At 46.1% G+C, this 15,593-nt stretch overlaps 1 protein-coding gene across 3 annotated transcripts; it reads right to left on the minus strand.

The window, feature by feature from the left end:
• Positions 1-13,159, minus strand: AMDHD2 (amidohydrolase domain containing 2). Of its 3 annotated transcripts, none has more exons than XM_083473830.1 (12): positions 13,037-13,159; positions 10,529-10,635; positions 9,946-10,082; positions 8,610-8,749; positions 7,242-7,296; positions 6,311-6,523; positions 5,900-5,988; positions 5,353-5,497; positions 4,323-4,430; positions 3,482-3,550; positions 2,388-2,489; positions 1-1,377 (listed from the first exon to the last, which is right to left on the minus strand). In XM_083473830.1, the coding sequence occupies exons 2-12, from the start codon at positions 10,612-10,614 to the stop codon at positions 1,289-1,291; spliced, it is 1,233 nt and encodes a 410-aa protein (XP_083329956.1). In that variant the 5' UTR covers positions 10,615-10,635; positions 13,037-13,159; the 3' UTR covers positions 1-1,288. The 3 variants fall into 3 exon arrangements, with proteins under 3 accessions (XP_083329956.1, XP_083329957.1, XP_083329958.1); XM_083473831.1 differs by having other exon boundaries at positions 12,709-13,084; XM_083473832.1 differs by lacking the exon at positions 13,037-13,159 and adding an exon at positions 12,931-13,020.
• Positions 13,160-15,593: the final 2,434 nt, after the last annotated feature.

Below are 15,593 nucleotides of genomic sequence, written 5' to 3' on the forward strand. Positions count from 1 at the left end.
TTTCCACATAGCTTCCTTTCTTCCCTCATTATTCCGGGAAACAGAATGCATTGTGCACAGCAAACTGGTATACATATGTGCAAGATTAAGTCAGGCTTCAGAATTGAGCTGGATGGTTTTTATGCAGAACCTGACTTGCAGGGTTCTTTCCTTATTGGAATATTACAGGTCCATATAAGAGCAGTGCAGAGGCAACTAGAAAGGACAAGGGATGAGGTGAGTTCTTTCGTTAGGATGGCTTGATGATGGCTGGGGAGCTAGACACAGGGAGAGGGCAAATAACAGCAACCTAAGGAACACCTCAGACATGGGCGAAAGCTCATGGTAGCGTCTCACCCTCCTAGAATTGGAATAACATGCACAAGATGTCTCAGCTGGCTTTAATCTGTGGCAAGGAAGATGACAGTAAAAGAAAAGGCACCATTCCAGCCTGACAAGGGGTAGGGGTGGGTTTATGGCTGAAGGCCACAATGGAGGCACTGTGGGAGGAAAATGGCCAGAGCTCCCCTGTGGCACCTAGTGCAGAATTCAGCATTTTTAAAATCTATGGAGCAAGTGTCTAGTTCCTGTTGTTTCAGACGTGCTTGAGAAGTTCTTTAGATAATAGCAGCCTCATAAGTTGATTTGCGTGTTCAGTTCAGCCGTGTGCACTACTTTCCTCCAGGCCTTTGCATTCACACACGAGAATGGGAGAAGCAAGCATCTGAAGGCAGCCAGAGAAGACAACCACCTCCAGGTTTCTGGGGCCAGGTGAGGAAATAAACAGCTCCATCCACAGCTCCTTGGAGACACGCGACTTGTCATGCGGGATGCAATTTGTGAACAGGAGAAAGGACAGCTGGAACTTGTTTGAATAAGACTTGAATAAGTCAGAGGAAGCAGAGATGGCTGGTGTTCACTGGGACTGGTGGGATGGTCAGAAGATGGAGCCAGAGCCAGTGATGAGGGGAGCCACAGCCAATGGGAGGTGGAGCCAACTTATTTGAGGTTTGTCCCCCATCCGCCTGCTGAGTTGCACAAGGGCAAAACTTGAGACCAAAGAGGAAGAAGCTGCGAGCCAGGGCCACCCCTGGGTTGGTTTTAAGTAAGAAGACAGGTAGGTGAGGGCTGGCTGACTGAGGGCCAACTGAGGATGGTGGGCCAGTGCCCCATTGGCCCTAATGGACCAGCCTCCACTGCGCAGGAACAAGAGAGACCGGGGCATTTGGAGAAAAAATGCTCCATTCTGGCTAGAATCCACTCTCTGCCACTGATCTGAAGTGCTGCTGTCATAGTCTCAGCTCTAGATTTAGATGGCAAAGCTGTCCTGCCTCCAGACCTGCTGGCCTGCAATGTAGGTTGCCCGAACATGGAGGTTGTCATCCAGCAACAGGAAATCTGTATGGAATATAAATTTATGTCACTCAACAGAGGAAGTGGGATACAGTGGGCCATTGGCAGCGGGCACCTGCTGGGATTGATGGGGTCGAAGGTGGGGAGCCTGACAGTAGGTGGAACCAGTGCCAATGATAGGCTGAGCCAGAGCCAATGACAGGTGGAGCCAACTCCCTCTAGTGTTATAACCTTTCCTCCTCCCTGCTGAGTTCTAGAAAGGCAACACTTGAGACTAAGGAGGGGGAAACTGACAGGCAGTGCCATCCACCTGGAGTGGATGTAAGTTAGAAGGCAGGCAGTTGGGTGGCAGTCTGAAAGTTAGTGAGGTAGTGCCCCATTTGCTCTAATGGACCAGCTACCAAGCACTCCCAACAATGCTCAGGGCCATTTCCTTTTTGCATATTTGGCACAATGCCTGTTGAAACAGGTGCATGGAAAATAAATATCTGGTCGAGACTGATGTGAGGGCAGGGATGGGGAAACTGTCGCCCTTCCAATGCTGGTGGCCAAAGGTTATGGGAGGTGAGAGTCCAGCAACATCTGCTGGGTCACAGGGTCTCCATCCCTGATGCACGATAATCCCTAAAGGAGTAGAAAACAGGCAAAGGTGCCTTTTATCAGGCCATATTATTGCCTACTGGCAGTAATTCTCCAGCATTTCAGGGGAATGTCTTCCCCATTACATGCTACCTTCTCTGTCCTCAAACTAGAGATTGCTAGGGAATGAATCTGGGTGCTTCATGAAGAATGGGTTCTATTGCAGAGCTATGCTTCCTCCCCTTCACAAAGTCATAGCTGCACCAAGCTCAGCTTCAACTGTCCACTAGGATTCCCGTGAAACTGCCCTACTCTCTCCCTCCCTAGAACTTCACACCCTACTCCAGTTGTTGTGCTCTCCCTGATGGGGGACAAAAGAGACCATCTCCTCAGTTTGAGGATTTTCCAGCAGAAGACACACAGGAGGGGCTTAGGGGTGGGAGGTTGGAACTCGCTCTCCCAATGATGGCCAATACCTGCATCGGTGTCATAATCCAAGGTGCCCTTTCTGTCCTCGATTTTCAAGAGCTGAGCAGGGTGTAGAGAAGCAGCTTCCAGTGCCGTCTCTACAGAGCAACCTGAAAAAGAGAAGATCTATCACTACGATTTTATTTATTTGCTTAAGCAATTTACATATTGCTTAACTACAACAGTCTTTAAGTTGGTTTACAAAGACAAAATACAACAACAACAAAAAATCAATTAAAATGATGAAATCGGACTTCAATGAAAATATGTGCAGGAATAAAGAAGCCTTCAGTAGGTGCTAGAAGCTCGACAGGGAGGGAGCCTGTTTGACCTCCAGTGGGAGTTCCATAAAATTGGGCATGCAATACTAAATGCATGGCTATTGGTGGACACAAGCTGTGCAGCCAACCCACCAAGAACCACTAGCAGGAACTCCCCTGAAGACCTCAGTGATCTGGTGGGGATATAAGGGATCCTGAGGTGTCCTGGAGCCTTGTAAATTATTAACAGGACCTTGAGCCTGACCTGGAGGCCTACGGGCAGCCAAGGCAAACATCCCATCAGATGTCAAAGAGATAAACAACTACCTGACATTCAGAAGACATCTTAAGGCAGCCCTGTTCAGGGAAGTTTTTAATGTGTGACATCTTAGTGTATTTTTGGTCTTTGTGGAAGCTGCCCAGAGTGGCTGGGGAAACCCAGCCAGGTGGGCGGGGTACTACTACTACTACTAATAATAATAATTTTAGCACCAGCAATAGTCTGTCCCCATCAACAATCTAGCTGTAACATTTTCCATCCGCTGGAGACTCCAGACCAAACTGAATGGTAACCCCACATAGAGCGCATTGCAATAATTGAGTCTTGAGGTTACCAATGCATGGATCACTGTGGCCAGAACAAGTTTAAAAGCGTAGGCCCCAGTACCGATCCTTGGGGGACTCCACTTTCTCCATTTCTCCATTCAAAGAACTGTCCATTCCTTCCTGCTCTTTACTTCCTGCTACTTAATCAATCCCTGATTCACAGGAGGACCATTTCGTCCAAGAATGTATGGACAGCCACGGGTTCCCCCTTCTCATCCCACACAGAACAGCCTTACCAGTGGCATCCTTGAAATGTCGAACACATGTGTCCATGGTTGCAATGCTGCCACTCAGCGTTTTGGTCCCTGTGAAGAGGGCAGGGGTGAGAGAACGAAAGAACAAAGTTAAATGGAAAGCTGTTCACACAAGCCTATATGTGAGTCCAGTTTCTTGACTCCTGAGTAGACTAGCAAAGGACTGAGCTGTTAGGATTGAGTTTGCAGCACTTCAACACAAGTTCATTCCTTTCTTCTCTATAAGGTGCATTTTTCTTTTTCTCTTGTGGTCATTAACCTGAGCAACAGCTCTGGAGAATGCTTCAAGTTTAGCCAGTATAATTAAGAATGCACCATCACTAGGTTGTGGGAAAGGACTAAGTGTGCAATGTCTTATCCTGGTATCACACACATATGCTGGGAGATTCACTTTGCACTGGTCCATGGCTTGTGACCATAGCAGTCAGGATCAAGCATGGAGCCCAGTATGGGCTGCACACAATGTAGCAAGACAGGAAGCTGCCTTTATTGTGAGCCAGACCATCGGTCCATCTAGTTCAGTATTGCCTTCACTAACAGGCAGCTGTTCTTCAGGGTTTTGGACATGGATCTTTCCCAGCTTGGAGATGCCAGAGATTGAACCTGGAACCTTCTGCATGCAAGGGAGATGCTCTGCCACTAAGCAATGCTTTGTGCAGCCAACATCATGGTGATGCCGTGCAGGAAGGAGGTTGTTCCTGGTATCTGCAAGGTTTGGGCCTTCAAGAGCTTAATGGTTCAAAAGTCAGGCCACGCACTCCAACCCTGAATGAGAAAGTTGTCCAGGGTCCCGTCCTCCCTACCTGGATTCTGGGGAACTCACCTGCAATGTAGGAGTTCAGCCCATCCATCTCCACTACCTGTTGGCCCAAGGTGTGCCTGCCTGGGGCAAGCCCCATACCTGGGATGGCATCTGTCACCAGGACCAGACCTAAAGGGACATAATTGGCTCACGTTAACTCCAGTCTTGTCATAAAGATAAGCAAATAACATAGGAACTGCCAAGCGATTGGTTCTTTTAGCTCAACAATAGGGAATCTCTGGACCTCCGGATGTTGCTGGACTCCCCCCTCTTTCAGGCCCCATCTACATTGTTTAAAGCAGACTTATAGCACTTTAAAGCAATCATCTGGGAACTGTAGCTCTGTGAAGAGAATAACTACTCTCTGCACCCTTAACAAACCACAGTTCCCAGGATTATTTGGGGGAAGCCATGATGGCTTTAAAGTGGCATTTGTTTATTTATTACATTTATATCCCACCTTTCCTCCAAGGACCTTAAGGTAGTGTCTTCCTGTTTTACCATCACAATAACCCTGTAAGGTAGGTTGTGCTGAGAAACAGTGATTAGTCCCAGGTCACCAAGTGAGCTTCACAGCTGAGTGGGGGGTTAGAACCCTGGTCTTCCAGGTCTTAGGCCCAACACTCTAGCCACTCTACCACACTGCCTCACTACCATTTTAAATGTATAGTGCAGATGTGGCCTCACTCTCACTAATGAACATGTTCTAGCTGATCTCTCTCTACCTCCCCTGGATTATATATCTTTAGGCACCTGGCAAAAATGTTCCTCTTCACCAGGCCTTTGGCTAATCAATATGCTACAGCCTTTTATATGTGTTTGGGGGGTGTCCTACTGTTTTGTTGTTTCCATTTGTGCTTTTCTCTTGTGTTTTTATCTTTTGAACAGCCCTGAGATCTTTTTATGAGGAGTAATATATAAATCTAATAAAATACATACATAAATAAATCACACTGTTTCCCCAGTACCTACAGGCAGCAGCTGGGAACCGATCTAGCAAGACTAACTCTATATTCACTACTCAGGGGTTTTCCTGCCCAATGGGACAAACCTTTAGGGTCAGCCCGGTGAGCGATCCTCAGGGCAGCAGGATTCGTGTGGATGCCGTCTGATATCATGCCATAGAACACTTTCTGACCTGGGGGGATCTGGTCGCTTGTGAGGAGTCCCACAATCCCAGGATCTCGATGGTGGAACTGCAGGTAGACAAAACCAGGATGAGCATCAGAATGGTGCCCCATAGAGTGTTGTTTAACTGCTAAAGAAAGGAGATTGGCAGGCACAGGAAATGGGAATCCTTCATTCAAGGCTCTCCTCCAGGTCCTGACTCAAGTGCAGGGGTAGGGGTGGACCAGATACAGGGTCTTCTCAGTCATGGCACCAGTTAAAATTTGTTGACCTCCACCCCCACCCCGCATTCAGAAGGCATCATTCCCATATTTTTAGATGTAGCTTCACAAGCAGAAAGGCCAAAAACTTGCTTTCCAGTAAGGTAAACAATGTGTGGAGATTCTTAAGACACCTGCCAGACTGAGAGGGAGAATATCAGGGGCTGGATCAAGGGGCCTGATGGGCTGGAGGTAATTGATGCTACTCACAGGTAACATGGCATTGAAAAGGTGAGTGATGAAGGTGGCCCCATGTTGAACAGCCTCCTCGGCATGAGACAGGTTAGCCATGGAGTGACCTAGGATCAAGGAGAACCAGGTGTCAAGTGTACTCAGCTAGAGGGACCAACGTCTGACTCAACAGAAGGCAACTTCCTATACTCCTAATATTTAGTGGGCATCCCAGCTGTTGGAAATATAATGCATTTCCCCATTTCTAAAATATGAAAACTCTGGATCCGCTTCCAGGAACCCCCACACCAAATGCATCCTTTGATCAATAATAGAATGCACAATATTATTTCCGCTGTTCCAAAACATGTGTGGACCTAGGCTTGTTCCCTGCCTGCCAGATCCCAAACCTCAAACTTTAAGGTCTTGCGCAGAGGCGGCAATATTTACCTAGTGACACACAGATGCCACACTTGGTGAGCTCCTTGATCACTTCACTGCTCCTCTTCATCTCGGGTGCTAGGGTGACAATACGGACGCTGTCCAGGCTCCCATAGGTGTCTAGCAATTCCTGGAAGGCTCCCGTCTCGAAGGTGCGAAGGCAGTGCTCTGGGTGTGCCCCTCTTTTTTCCTTGCTGATGAATGGACCCTCCAGATGAACCCCTGTCCCATTGCAGAAGAGATGGGTGAGTTCTAGAGCAGAGTGGGGAACCTGAAGCCCTGGAGATGTTGCTGGGAAACAACTCCCATCTGCTCTGACCATTGGCCAAGTGGGCTGAAGCTGATGGGAGCTGGAGCCCATCATCAGGCTCCCCATCCCTGTTCTTGAATGAGGACATTGATGCCCTCTTCTGCAAGTCCCAACCCGCACCAAGGCAGAAATACAGAGCCAATCAACTCTGTGAGTCTTCATCTCCTTCCTCCTCATTCCCCTCTCTCGAAGCTCCATCCAGGCAAACAAGAAGCACCAACACAGTTTCATGACACATTCCATCCAAGAAAAAGCACTGGAGGAGGAGAGGCCAGTGAGGGGTGAGGCCTGGGGGCAGAGGCCGTGGCCTGGGAAGGGTGTCCCAAGGGCCAGATAAAAAGGCCTATAAGTCACATTTGGCTCCTGGGACTGAAATTCCCCACCCCTGGAATGGTGGACTAGGAATGGGGAGACCTGAGTTCAAATCTCTACTCAGCCATAAATCTCACAGGGTCTCTTTTGGCCACTCACTGTCTCTCAGCCAAACATACCTCACAGGTTTGCTGTGAGGGTAAAGTGGCAGGGGAAGGAACCATGCATCCAACCTTGAGCTCCTTGAAAGAAAGGTGAGATATAAAGGTAACGGATATGGTAGATGTTGTCCTGTGGGAGAGCAGGCGTAACACTCACCTAGGACACCAGCTCCATGAAGTCCTCCATTTTTGACGCAGATCTGAGGCAGCACCTGGAGTCGTCAGAAACATCACAGTTAATCAATGGTGCAAATGTATGAACAGAAAGCCTCTGCCTGCTGACTTCATCTACACCAGACTGCCGTTCTTGCAACGTCTAAAACTACAACTGTCACCCCTGTTTTTCTTTCTTTTCTCCACAACTATTAAGTTCTGTATTCCCAGTGTGGGTATGCGTTGTTATTTGATAGGAAGCATATATATATATATAGATATATATATAGATATATAGATATATATAGATATAGATATAGATATAGAGAGAGAGAGAGAGGTCCATGAAAACAGCACCTTATCAACAGTCTAAAGTTTGACAACTAGCAATCTCAGTTTAGAGTCCAACCATTTACTTCCTCATTTGGGAAGGCTGCAGACAGACAAGGACACATGAGCTGAAGAGGTACTCCACCTTAGCCAGGACTGTTGCTCCACTGTTGCTCAGTGACTGAACAAAAAGACCACATTCACACCGTACATTTAAAGCACTACAATACCACTTTAAACAGTTGCTACCATTTCAGGGGGTGGAACTGTCTGTCTCAGAGGCATGCAGGAGGTCCTAGGTTCTGCCTCCTGCCTCCTCAGGTAGGTCTGGGAATGTCCCCTGCTAAAGCTCTGGAGACTTGCTGCCAGTTAATGTAGACAGCAATGAGCTTGACAAATCAGTGGCATGAGTCAGGAAAAGGCAGCTTCCTCCGTGCCTTCTCCTTTCTGTCAGTGTTGTGCTTGTAGAATTCAGTAGGGAAGAGGATGGGGACAAAACTGGAAGAAGTTGGCTCTGCCTGTCATTAGCTCTGGCACCACCTACTGTTGGGCTCCCTGTCTTCTGCCCTACAAGTCTCATTGGGAACCAGCCACCTCGGGTACCAGGCAACAGGCAAGACTTCTCCCATGATCCCAGAGAACTCTAATGCTACTGGGATTAATTTGACCAACCTGTGCCTGCTTTAAGGAGAAAGAACAGAAATGGACAAGAGTTTGGGGTGTGTGCATCTAGATGGAAATAGGCACAGAAGGCAGCTCAACTATCAGAGGCTCATCCAGGCCTTCACAATTTGTGAAACAACATGAACAACACAGCTTTGTATTGTGGTATGTCAGACTCTTGTGGGCCTCACTCTGCTGCTCTGTTTTTGGAATCCCAGGCAAACAGCAAAGATGGGCGATTTATCACACTTCTGTAGGCTGCCACACATGGTTGGCTGTGTTCGACTCACAGGTTGTTCAAGGCGTGTAAAAGCTGCTTAGAGCAACATTAGACCTCATGAGTAAGGAAGGGTATTCATAGGGCCCTATTCTTGCTTACCTTGTGATATACAGATGATGGTGAGGACACCAGGGTCGGGCAAAAAGAGGTCACTCCGTGAGACAATATTTTCTGGGCAACCAGTGAGATTCCTGCTCCCACATCATCTGTGGCCAGAGAGAAATCCACTCCAAAGCCTCCTGTGTGAAGGAAAGAACAGATAAGTTGCCACTGGCTATGATATGAAAACTAGGTTAGCCATCCCTAACCATGTGTCCTCTAGATGGGCGGGGCATGCATAAACAAATAAATAAAGCAGTTGATACAGACTCCCATCTCCCTAACCTAGCTAGTCTGGCCAATGGTCAGGAAAGATGGAGCTGTAGCCGTTAACATCTGGAGGGCACCAGGTTGGAGATGGCTGATCTAAGGTGTCTCTGGAAGCAGAAGATGTACAGGAGTAACATAACACTGGTTGAGTGGAGAGATCCTGCTTTCCAGCTCCCTTGAACTGTACAAATCCCTCTTGTTTGCCTGGATGGGCAAATATAGGCCTAGAAATCTCTGGCTTTTGTGTGGATGAACTGCAGCCAACTGTACAAATGTTAAGATTCAGATCTGTTGTCTCACCTACCAATGTCATGTGGATCCTAAAAAAGCTACCCACTCCTGATCTAAATATAGTACAGTGGTGCCTCGCAAGACGAAAAGAATCCGTTCTGTGAGTCTCTTCGTCTAGCGGTTTTTTCGTCTTGCGAAGCAAGCCCATTGACGGATTAGCGCTATTAGCGGCTTTTAGCAGCTTATCTGATAAGCGGCTTAGCGGCTTAGAAAAAAGGGGGGGGGGAACCCGCAGGAACTCGCATGACATTTTCGTCTTGCGAAGCAAGCCCATAGGAGATTCGTTTTGTGAAGCACCTCCAAAACGGAAAACTTTCGTCTAGCGAGTTTTCCGTCTTGCGGGGCACCACTGTATAAAATTGCTCAGTTGGTAGGGCATGAGACTCTTAATTTCAGGGTCATGGGTTCGAGCACCACATGGGGCAAAAGATTCCTGCATTGCAGGGGGCTGGACTAGATGACCGCTGTGGTCCCTTCCAACTCTACAATTCTTTCATTCTATGATGACTGTGGGCTTCCTAAGGGATACTTGTTGCTCATATATATGTAAAAGCTTAGAACCCACAAAATTATGAATAATTTTGTTTTCTTCCAACTTGCCTCTCTTATCTAACTCTTCTATGCTTTTTCTGCAAGTCACATTTTCACGGCAAAGATTTAAAAAGATTCAAGCATGGACTACACAAGCCGAATCTACAAGGCAGCAATTTCTGCACTGCTTAAACCATCCTAATCCTCGGTGTTCTCTTGTACTAGAATTATTCCAATACCTTACCATTGATCTGCACATCAATGAAGCCAGGTGCCAGGATGCTTCCCTTGCAGTCCAGCTGGACGTCTGCAGGTTTCTTTTCATCAAAGAACAGCTTCTCTGGGTTTAGGATTTTTCCTTCTCTCACCCACAAGTCCTCTCTGAAAACAGAAGCAACCAGTAACCTAGAACACAGCCAGACCTGGGAGAAAGCCATGGGTCTGCAACTACATTTAATAAAAAGCAGCAGATTTCACTGGAACTTTGTCTACAAATGCTAGCAAGTTGAAGAAATTAGCATTGTCTTTACAAAGATATTTGATCAGGAACAAACACTGGTACATGTAAACATACAAGGCTGGTTCAGATGTAAGTATAAACCATAGTTTAGTGTTACAAAAAACAAGCCACAAAGGCTCACATGCACATCCTCCCACTCTGGCATGGCCACAAGGAAGAGTTCAGAAGATTTTGATTCCATTTTTTATTAGCCTCAGTTTGCCAGGTCACTGGATCCAGGACATACTGTGATCACTCTCAATGATGGCTACACACCTTAAGGCCATCGCAGACAACAAGAAGCAAAGCATCTCTCCCAGACACTCACCTCTGCAGCTCATGATTCTTCAAAATCCAGCAGTTAGTAAACTGGAAGACTGGAGCATCTGAGGTGGCTTTGTCAGGTGGCATCATTCAGGCATTCAGGGAATGCGCCTGGTAATGAGAAAGGAAGCAAAACACAGAGAGAATAGGTGGGGAAATAACAAAACAGTTCTGCAAGGAAGACCACATCAGGCATTGCCGTTGGCTCGCACCTAGAAGCAGCCATTCCATCTGGTTACCTGAATTGTTTCCTTCCCTGCCTGTCACCATAAGAAATGTAACCTTAAAAACCAATGACTGGGTTGCTTCTCCCCCCTCCTTCCTCCATTTCCTTTCCCCTGTGTTTTGTCATTATCTTTTAGACCGTAAACTTGAGGGCAGGGCCTGTACTGGTTTGGTGGTGGTTGTTGTTCTTATTTTATTGATCTGGAAGTGGGGCCAAAAAAGGGGGCTTAAATTTAAAAAAAAAAAGTTATTGAAAGTGTAGGTGCAATGCCTGGTAAACTCAGCAATTAGATGGCATACTCCCTTGAACCTCTCTGTGGCAGAAACAAAAGCTCCAACATTTTTATTTATATGTGTTAAGTTGTGCGTGAACATATCAGACGACACAGCGATTCTTCAAATAGCTCTTGTTTATTCATAGGCCAGAACAGAACTGAACTGAAGGGTTCAGCTAGCCTGCTTATATAGAGCTTCACTACAATGCAACTGTAACAACTTTCTGTAACTATCCAATCACTGAATGTCACTTTCGATCCCTTATTTGCATATGTGGACCTGAGTGAAAACTATATACAGTATCCCCCTGCTGGCCCAGGGTGAGAACTTCAGTACGTAACAATAAGATTGACAGAGTTCTGCTTTTCTTGCTGCAACATTTTGCATTCTATTTTTTTTAAAAAAGAACAGAACACTTAAGGCACATCACAGAGGTCAGAGGCAGCCCTCTTTAAAAACACAACTGTGCATGTGCAGAGTGCATTTCCTTCATTAATGGGCAACTAGAATCCACCACCATACATTAGGCCTGGCAAGGGTAGCCAATGTGATGCCGAACACCTACATACGTTTGCAAATAAACTGTAATTGTCTTCCCTGTATTAAAAATAATAGGGTAAGAACCACCCTCACTGCTGCCTCTGCTCATAAGAGGAGTCCTGCTGAATCAGGCCAGTGGCCCATTTTATCCGGCATCCTGTTCTCACAGTAGCCAACCAGATGCCCATAAGAAGCTCTCAAACAGGACCTGAGCACAACAGAAATCTCTCCTCCTGCATTTTCCAGCAACTGGTGCTGAAAATATTTTAATCACCAAGATGTACAGCGTCTGCCAGTCTGTTTCTAGGTGCAATTCAAAGTGCCAGTTTAAATCTTTGGTTGCACCAAATTTTATTTTATAAAGCTAACTAAAAAAGGAAAGGAAAAAGTAGTAAACAAATTAGTTCAGCTTCACTATTTTATATTAGTTCTTAAAATCTCAAGCCTCTTAATAAGTTTGTAAAAACACAAGGTATATAGGAATATACGGGACCGCCTCTCCTGGTATGCCCCAGGAGAAACCTACGGTCTGTAAATAAAAACATCCTCAAGGTCCCAGGCCTCAGAGAGGTTAGGCTGGCCTTAACTAGAGCCAGGGCCTTCTCGGCTGTGGCTCCATTCTGGTGGAATGCTCTGTCACAAGAGACTAGGGCCCTGCGGGACCTGACATCTTTCCGCAGGGCCTGCAAGACAGAGTTGTTCCACCAGGCCTTTGGTCAGGGCGCAGCCTGACTCCCTCCTCTGGCAACCTGCACAGTACTTTGGTTGCCATCAATTTGATTTTAATTAATTTTTATAATGAAATATTTTAGAATGTGTGATTATTCAATTACTTGGTTATTTGATTGTTGTTAGCCGCCCTGAGCCCAGCTTCGGCTGGGGAGGGCGGGATATAAATAAAATTTATTATTATTTATTATTATTATTATATGTGATATAATTATATTACAATAATGTAAATAAATTATATAGATGTATATTCTCCTGAAAGTTATTGTTCTAAAACATATAAAAAATAACAAGTCTAGTTGTGCTCCATTTATTGCACTGTGGACTTTATACTGCCTTGCGGAATATTCTAACGTTTAAAGGAGGGTTGTAAATCATATCTAAATCACTACAACGCAGGGCAATGAAATCTACCGTGTCAGCCTCCTCCGCCTTCGCTTCTATTTTCAAGACTGGTAGCAAATCGGCCCCCATCATGTCAATGGAGGGGCGATGGAGAGGCTCAGCCCAGCGTATCAGTTCGGAAACTGAGGAGCGTGATGTCATCTGTCACTCATTGCGGTGGGGGGCAAATTGCCCAAGAAAGAGCAGTCCCGCCTACATTTGCATAAATTAGCATGTGCTTTACACAAGCACCTTCTCATTGGCTAGCATTTCTGCTCTAGGGAAAGAAGAGGTGTTCCGAGTAGCTGCTGAACCCCCGTGGTTTCCCTCGGAAAGAAGCGCAGAGCATTGGCCTTACCGGCTCCCAACACATAAGCCGTCTCTCGGGTCGCCCAACTTCTGCCTTAACGCTCTTCTCCAGCAGCGGATCTCGCTCACGTGACAAGTCTTTCCTCGTCAGCTGATAGGAAAGACTGGGGGGGGAATGGGCTCCCTACGGGCACGTGAGCGGCATAGACGAGCCGCCATGACGGGAAGGGAAAGGAAAGGAACAGTGCCGGCAGCAACCCTTGCCTCCATCTTGAGATGGTCAGAGTAACAGCTCACTAGGAATGGCTGAGCATGCAATTCTATGGAGGCGGGGAATTAGGTGGTAGATATACATATGTATTTATTTGTTTGTTTACTTGATTTACATGTTTTATTTAAGCAATTTATTGTTTTATTTACTTTTCTTTATTTAAACATTTTATCTTACTTTTATTTATTTGAACAATTTGTTGTTGTTGTTTCTGTATTTGTTTTCACTCATTCTGTACGGCTTAACTACAATCTACTCCAAGTGGTGTACAAGAAATACTATATATATATATATATATATATATATATATATATATATCAGTTAAACTATAAAATCTGACTGCAGTTAAGATGCCTGCCGGGCAGTGCCCCATTTGCCCTAATGTGCCAGCCTCCAGGACCTTTGTACATTTGCTGTAACTGTTTGTTTTGCTTTCTAGCCACCTATTCTTTCTTGTTCTGGGAACCCTGAGACAGCAAGAACATGCCAAGGGGCAGCTAAGAAATGGGTATGACAGACAATATTGGTATACTGCAGGCAGTTTCCTTTTTTTTCTGAAGAGTGACAATGGTGCTGAGGTAAAGCACAACCAGCGACCAGGATCCAGCCACATGTCTGCTTGCTTATTGGACAAGAACGACTGTGGGGGGGGGGGAACACCAGTTCTTCTCTGCCCTGCCCCCTCACCATCATTGCTCTTGTAGAAATACTGCATGTTAGTACACAAGAGCCATAAATATGTGTGTGCGAGAGATGGAAATGAGGCAGAGGTAAGGTAATAATAATGAAGCAGCATTTATCTTTCAAGTGCTCAAAGTACTTCACATATATTATTATTATTATTTTAGGATATGGGTGAAGCTATACCACCAGTCGGTAGAGCATGAGACAATTTCAGGCTTGTGGGCCCGAGCCCCATGTTGGGTGAAAGATGGACTAGATGATCCTTGTGGTCCTTTCCGACACTACAATTCTCTGATTCCTCAGTCACACACCCCTCTCACCAGGTCAATACCCCATCCCCCAGCCTTGCTTTGATGTAGCTGGAATTCTGCTAATGCCTCTTTATTGCTTGGAAGGAGGCGAGAGAGGATGTGGGTGCATAAATTAACTTTTGTTGCTCTACCTACTTTTGCTCATGGTCCCACCCACTACTGGCGTGTGGTCCTCAGGAGGCTGCCCAGAAAGGAATGTGGCCTTCAAGCTGAAGAAGATTCTTGAAGCCTGCAGTACTAATAATTAATTCAGTGGTGCAAAAATCGGGCGTTAAATGTGGATTTTGGAGGGGATGCCAGCATTCACAGAATACATTTAACTTTAGTAACACCTTGCTCAAATCTTCAGGACCATGTGCCTGTGTCAAGGATCTTCTGGCTGATACCATCAAATTCAATGCTCATCTATTGCAGATTTCAGGGCATTGTGTGTGCATGGATATATATATTCAACACAAATGTAGGATATAATGATGCATGCAGGAAGACATAGTTGCAGAACTGCATCAATGTGGTAGAAATCTGAGGTGGCTGTGAAAACCAGTCATCCGTCTGTGTTGTTGGTAGCTGAGAGGTGTTTCTTATCCCCTGCTGAAAGGTTTCCTGACAACAGGTCTGGCATATTAATAAAGGCTTCTGACATCTTAGTGGCAAGGCAGGGAGGACATGAGCTAAGGGCTGAGTCACTCATGCTGGAAGGCACCGCAAAATAAGTAGACTCTTCCTCCTTGCCACCACTGTTCCTGCTAAGATGCAGACGCTGAATAATGATTACACACCTAAAGGCTCTTCAGCCAGATTTTGCTTTATGACCCAGTGCCTGGTTTTGCCACACAGACCTGTAGAGTTGAAAGGGACCCCCAAAGGTCATGTAGCCCAACCCCTGCAACGCAAAGACATGGTAGAATAGAGCTTGTTCATATTTGCACAAAGTGCTCTTGAAATCTACTTTAACACTTCTCTTTTCACTTTATAAAGAATCCTGGGAACTGTAGTTCCTTAAGGGTGCTGTTAAGGCCAGAGATGGACGTGGGGAGGGCCACCCTTGACGCCCTCTCTTTGCCACCTCCTTTTAGTTCTCTTTCTGAAAGCCCATCTCCCCTTCTTGCCAACAGAATAAAAATGAGGCTGAGGGGCCCCTTCAAGCGGACGTCTGAGTTCTACCATGATGTGTCACATCCACACCATACATTTAAAGCCTTTCCCCAAAGAATCCTGGGAACTGTAGTTTGCTAAGGGTGCTGGGAATCACAGCTTTGTTGTGGGTAAACTACAGTTCCCAGGAATCCTTGGAGTGGGGTGCTTGAATGTGCTTTAAATATATGGTGTGTACACAGCTA

Source organism: Podarcis liolepis, assembly GCF_965112155.1.
Source record: "Podarcis liolepis genome assembly, chromosome: 14".
Lineage (NCBI taxonomy): Eukaryota > Metazoa > Chordata > Lepidosauria > Squamata > Lacertidae > Podarcis > Podarcis liolepis.

Bases quoted from the DNA above. Each gene is read 5' to 3' on its own strand.
- AMDHD2 (XM_083473830.1), bottom strand. From the start codon at position 10,614: ATGATGCCACCTGACAAAGCCACCTCAGATGCTCCAGTCTTCCAGTTT. The intron at 4,431-5,352 runs GTTTGTCCCATT...ATGTCCCTTTAG, and splicing joins TCACCGGGCTGACCCTAAAG to GTCTGGTCCTGGTGACAGAT. The intron at 2,490-3,481 runs GTAAGGCTGTTC...TCTCTTTTTCAG, and splicing joins ACATTTCAAGGATGCCACTG to GTTGCTCTGTAGAGACGGCA.